At 38.8% G+C, this 6000-nt stretch overlaps 1 protein-coding gene across 1 annotated transcript; it reads right to left on the bottom strand.

Moving 5' to 3' along the window:
* Positions 1-204: 204 nt before the first annotated feature.
* LOC115794897 (mpv17-like protein) lies at positions 205-3934 on the bottom strand. The gene is made up of 6 exons (XM_030750592.1): positions 3799-3934; positions 3428-3619; positions 2822-3229; positions 862-932; positions 739-768; positions 205-636 (listed from the first exon to the last, which is right to left on the bottom strand). The coding sequence occupies exons 3-6, from the start codon at positions 3195-3197 to the stop codon at positions 511-513; spliced, it is 603 nt and encodes a 200-aa protein (XP_030606452.1). The 5' UTR covers positions 3198-3229; positions 3428-3619; positions 3799-3934; the 3' UTR covers positions 205-510.
* Between the last annotated feature and the right edge of the window lie 2066 nt (positions 3935-6000).

Genomic DNA, 6000 nt, shown 5'->3' with positions numbered 1-6000 from the left:
TTCTGAGTGGACAGCTGATAATGGAAACATACTAAATAATGCAAAATTTATTTCAGGATGTTTTTGACCAAATGAGTTATCAACTCAATAAAGCCATTTAAGTTTTATTGAAATACTTCAATGACAAAAAAAGAAAGAATGTAAAAAAAAAAAAAAGAAAGAATGTAAAAAAACAACAACTTTTATTTGCTTAAAAATACCCCCAAACCTTTCCAGCATATGAAACTCTGAAACAGTGGCAGTAAAATAAGGATTTAATATTTTTTTGTTCACATTTGCATTCAGTATCTTAGAGAGTTTGAATTACATGAGGCTGCCTGATCATTTGAGTCACAGAGGGAATCTGTAGGATTCTTGCCTTGATCTTACTTGAAATATCCTTCTCTAATCTACAAAACCAATTCCCAGAAAGCTGGGATGTTCTCTACAATGTAAATAAAAACAGAATGCAATAATGTGAAAATCTCCTAAACCCATATTTTTGAATGCTTCAACATGGCATGGAAAGTCTCAGGTTCTTTCCTGGTTGTGGTGTGGCTGCTCTCTGAAGTGGCACAGGAAGACTGTGAAGACCAGGGCGACACCTCCCAGAAACACTGTCCGAGCCACGGGAGGGACAAATGCAAAGTTCACTGCCTGAGATGATAGAAAAGGGAGGGGGGGGGGTATTATGATTGTGAATGTTTGTCATCTATGTATTTCTCTCTGTCTGTGCGTGCAGGGAAGAGTTGACCAAACCTGCATTGTTGACCAAAATACTACCCCAGTCTAAAGAGAGAGAGAGTGAGAAATTATTACAGGAGATTTGGAAACACAAAGCCATCATGTACTTTAATAAAGATAAACTGACTCTATATGTACCTTGTAAGAGGTCCAAAATTTCTGTCTCCAATCTTCAAGAGGATCATTTTTGTTTTCAAGTAAACTTAAACCTAGAATGTAGATAGATTATTTGGGTTGGTCATTTAGACAAACTCAAATTAAAATTGTAATTTTGATCCCAGTGTTTAATATTTTCAATCAAGGTAATGATGTTGGTTTCATTTTGCATGCCCATAATTATTTTTCTCTGGTGTTACTTGATAATAACTATAAGAAAAATTGTTTGAGTTATTCAGATGTATTGATATTAATGTAATCTGAGGTTTTATGTGCACAGCAGATCAGCTGAGTGTGCAAACTTTTAAAATTTGTCTACATGTAATGCAAGACTGAGGCTTACAATGATAAGACAATAATGAGCAATTTTCTTAAGAATAGATGTACTGTTTTCATGTTTAGTAATAAATCAGTGCTGCCATCAGTACTGTTTGTGTTATAGTCTTAGGTGGGGTTTTTACATGAAGGTAAGTTTATATACAAAGTGGTTTAATAAGTATTATTCAGATTCACTGACAGTTTTAGGGAAAAAAATAGTGACTAGTTGGTCTTCCACTTTTCATGGGTAAATACTATAACTGGGACTCAGTATTTTTCTAAAAGCCAAATTCCACCAAAGAGCCCCATTAACATGGTAATAGTAACGCCTACTGACTATGGGCCTTAAATAACAAAAAAGAGGAAAACAATGAGAAATGAAAGCTGTGGCACATTAAGAGCCACAGTTCCCCAGCTGTGCAACACAAGACATTTCTCTGTATTGTTACAGAACAGTTTCCTGATAATATACACTCACCATTCAACTCTACATTAACGCACATCCATGCATCTCATCAGCCAATCACATGGTAGCAACTCAGTGCATTTAGGCATGTAGATGCGGTCAAGACTGAGCATCAGAATGGGGAAGAAAAGTGATTTAAGTGGCCGTGAAAGTTTTCATGGTTGTTGGTGTGAGACAGGCTGGTCTGAGTATATCAGAAACTGCTGATCTACTGGGATTTCTTTCACACACCCACTCTAGGGTTTATGGAGAATGGTCTGAAAAAGTGGAAATATCCAGTGAGTGGCAGTTCTCCAGGTGAAAATGCCTTGTTGATGCCAGAGGTCACAGGAGAATGGCCAGACTGCTTTAAGCTAATAGGAAGGCAACAGTAACTGAAATAACCACTTCTTACAATGAAGGGTATGCAGAAGAGCATCTTTAAAGCAGCAGAAGACCACACTGGATGCCACTCTTTTCAGCAAAGAACAGAAAACGGGGGCTACAATTCACACAGGCTCACCAAAACTGGACAAAAGAATATTGGAAAAACATTGTCTGGTCTGATGAGTCTCAATTTCTGCTGTTACATTCAGATAGTAGCATCAGAACATGGATCCATCTTGCCTTATATCAATAGTTCAAGATGGTGGTAGTGCAATAGTAAAAGTATATTTTCTTGGCAAACTTTGGGCCCCTTAGTACCAACTGTGCATCATTTAAACACCATAGCCTTCCTGAGTATTGTTGCTGACCATGTCCATCCTCAAATGGCTTCCATGGTGAGCAGATATCAATCCAGTAAAGCTGGAACAGGAGATTCTGCAGCAACTGTGTGATGCTATCATGTCAATATGGACCAAATTCTCTGAGGAATGTTTCCACTGTTTCCAAAGCTCTGTCACCTTTAGTTCTCAGCTTTGAATGATGCACAGCCAGGGTCCCACTGGGGATCTATGAATCTAAAAGTTCACTAATGTCCATGCAGGGCTCTAAAAGTCAAAACCAGAATCATAAAATGGGCCCTGAAACTCCCAAACTACTCCTCCTTCTATAAGTCCATATATGGCTCTCACTAATAACACCAGCGCTTCAGATTTAGAATATAAAGCCCAAAAAGCCACACAAAAGCATGAAGATCAACCACTGCAATTAAAATAAGCTTTGAAACACACTTACCAATGTAAAAGGCACTGATGGTGAGAGGACCTGCAATCAGCTGATCCACCACCACCTTCCCAGTCACTGCCTTTACTCCACCTCCTGGCAGCATCTTCTCCAGACCTCTGAGCCAATGATAGTTGAAGTTAGCATGGAAACAGAAACCGACTGTGGCCACTCGAGCCGTCTGATGCCAGTCAACATCTGCTGAATCCTCTGATGTGGATCTTGCTGCAGGTTTCCCACCCAGCATGCTCTGTTGGATGAGGTCAGCAGAGGCAAACAAGGTTGTGTACCCCAGGATGTTACCAATGTACGGGTGAGCCTTGAACACAGCCCAGGCCCGATTCATGGTGAAAAATCCGATAAGAGAAAGGATCAAAGCTGAAGTCATTCAATATTTTCCTAAGCAGAGAAAGCCTTTCCCTAAAAGTGAAAAAAAAAAACAAAAACAAAAAAAAAACTGGGGGTGAGGAAATTCAGCAACATTAGCGGTAGGCTATGATTCATCATAACATGTCACTTACTAAATCACATACTGGAAATAGCTGTCGGTTTGCTTGGATCACCCTAAATTATTACTGTTTCCAACCCCCCCCCCCCCCTAAAAATAGACAAACTTACCTTTCAATGTGGCTCTTCTCACACTCTTCTTAAGTTCCCAAAGCGAAAAAGACACAAACTGCATTTCTCTGGACAAAGAAAATCAGCAGTAGAGGCAAATCTACAAGTGACACGATCTTCTCACAGGGTCAAAGTTTTGCTGCTGTTACAGGGCATGTGTGATAAAACCTTATCAGCCCACTGGAGAGGAATCTGAGAAAATACCACATGTGAAGAATGAGAATGACTGAGCAACAAATGAAGCTAAAAGACTAAATCTATGTACATACAGACTTGATAACAATGGCTAAATATACTCATTGCACATGTTTTATGGCCTTGCTATGTTAACAATTCTTAGTAAAAAAAATCTCTCAGAAACTATGACTTACCACGTTATTCTCAAGAGCTGAAGTTGTAACCAGACCAGCGCTTTGCAGCCCTCTGGCCAGAAGCACATGTGGTTTCACTATAAATAGATGCCACTCCTGCATCAGTGGTTCCCTCCTCTGAGTGAAGTGCTTGGCTTTGAAAAGGCACCTAAATTGGATAAAAGAGATTTTAAGATTTTATGGTTTGTTTTTAAGTCAGTGAATGAGTTTACACCTCTTCCCTCGATGATCTGTTTAATTTGAACATTTCAACAGACATCTCCTGAGCAAATGCTCCTATTTGTCCCTACACCCAATGAAAGCATAAAGGAGACAATGTCTTTGCATTAAATGCATATTGTTTAATGTGCTTATTAATAAATTCTCTTGACTTGACTGATGAAAAGATAAGATCTGCAAACGCTTCACTTCAGAGCATTAAGAAGCTGGGTGGATAAATGCACTGACTACAATGGAACAATATATTCACTGGCTACTTTAAGTACATTTTGATACTACTGGGTTGGACCCCCTTTTTGCCTTCAGAGCTGCCTTCGTGGCATAGATTCACAGATATTTCCTCATTTTTTTGGACCATTCTCTGTAAACCCTAGTGACAGTTTTGTGGAAAAATCCCAGCAGACCAGCAGTTTCTGAAACACTCAGATCAACCTGCCTGGCACAAACAACCATGCCACATTCAAAGTCACTTAAATCAACTTTTTTCCCCATTCTGATGCTCATTTTGAACTTCAGTAGGCCATCTTGTCTACATGCCTAAAATGCACTGAGTTGCTGCCAAGTGATGATTAGATATTTGCCAAGCCAAGCCAATTTATTTATAGAGCACTTTAAAACAGTAAGCACTGACCAAAGTGCTGAACATGGAAGAATAAAAACAACAAAAGACAAACGTAAAAGTCAACACCCAGAAATAAGAGCATCAATATTTGTGTTAATGTGCAGCTGATCAGCTGTTTAGGAAATTAGTTTCTGAGAATTAATGTGACAGTTCTTTTGGCAGAAAGTGAAAAAAGCACACAATTTACACATAAATACATACCAAAAAGTACATATGGTAAATTGGAAAGAATCTTATTTGTCCATCTTTTTGTTGTGTGTCATATTTGTGCCACTGTCAGACATTGCTCTCATATGAAAACCCAACAAAAATAATGGTGACCACAAAGAAGAGAAAAAAAAAATCATTTAAACCTGAAAATTACTACGAAAACTAGTTAGATTTAATTTTATTTCTCTCATCTGTGTAAAAAGCCTATTCGCACCTGCTGCCATAGATATTAAAATTTTGAACCTGGAAGGTGTACTATTGAATTGTAAAGGTCAATTGAAAGCAGCTAGCAACCATCTTAGCTCTTCCCTCTGAGAATGTGATAATTAGGGCCAGAGTTTAAGCTGATCAATTAAGGGCTCGTTAACTCTGAACTCACACGTTAGTGTCTCGCAGTATTTAACAAGCTGCTTTTAGGGAGCCACACAATGGAGGCGTGTGCCCACACTTCCACAAGTGGTTGACTTCTCTGATAATTGCCCCTTTCTTTTCAGAGCCTCTCATCGTGTCTCACTTCCTCTCCCACTATCAATTTGTCAAAGCGGATTCCATTCAGACTGCCAGAGCAAAAAGAAAAGAAAAAAAAAAAGGAATGTGTGCATTTGCATTGAGCACTGATGTCGCTTGACTTAATTTGTGGACAAAGATCCATCCACAATACGTGCGCACACATGCATTAACAGCTGAAGCTCACTCTGAACCAGCACGCCTCCTCAGTCTTCAGAGCAGTTTGTAGTGATACACAGCAACCTGGAGACATAAAGGTAAGACACATCCTGCAGTTATTTTTATATTAGTAAAATAGAAGCTGTACAGACCAGCTGTTTCCAAACTACCAAACATCAGCTGTAACAGTATTTGTATTGCTCGTGCTGCTAGGCTTGGTTTCTCGTGTGATATTTTGTTGTTATATTACAATAGATGTGAGTTCTTACCTTTTCAAACAGTTTTTTAAGCAGCTATTGCTCAACCAGTGTAATGACAGTGGGGTTTACCTGCAGTTTGTCTTTTCTAAGCATTTTATCATTTTATCATATAAGAGCGCAAACCTCCTCCGAGGCAGCTCACTCTCTGGGCAGTATTTACGTTTAAGGGAACAGTGTTCTATTTTGTATATATTCATTTTGTTGTTGTTGTTTTTTTTGTTTGTT

The sequence above is a fragment of the Archocentrus centrarchus genome, chromosome 16, assembly GCF_007364275.1.
Source record: "Archocentrus centrarchus isolate MPI-CPG fArcCen1 chromosome 16, fArcCen1, whole genome shotgun sequence".
Taxonomy (NCBI): domain Eukaryota; kingdom Metazoa; phylum Chordata; class Actinopteri; order Cichliformes; family Cichlidae; genus Archocentrus; species Archocentrus centrarchus.
This window is presented reverse-complemented; position numbering and strand designations above follow the sequence as displayed.

Bases quoted from the DNA above. Each gene is read 5' to 3' on its own strand.
- LOC115794897 (XM_030750592.1), bottom strand. From the start codon at position 3,197: ATGACTTCAGCTTTGATCCTTTCTCTTATCGGATTTTTCACCATGAAT. The intron at 769-861 runs GTACATATAGAG...CTCTCTCTTTAG, and splicing joins AATTTTGGACCTCTTACAAG to ACTGGGGTAGTATTTTGGTC. The intron at 637-738 runs GTTTGGTCAACT...CTATCATCTCAG, and splicing joins TATTTTGGTCAACAATGCAG to GCAGTGAACTTTGCATTTGT.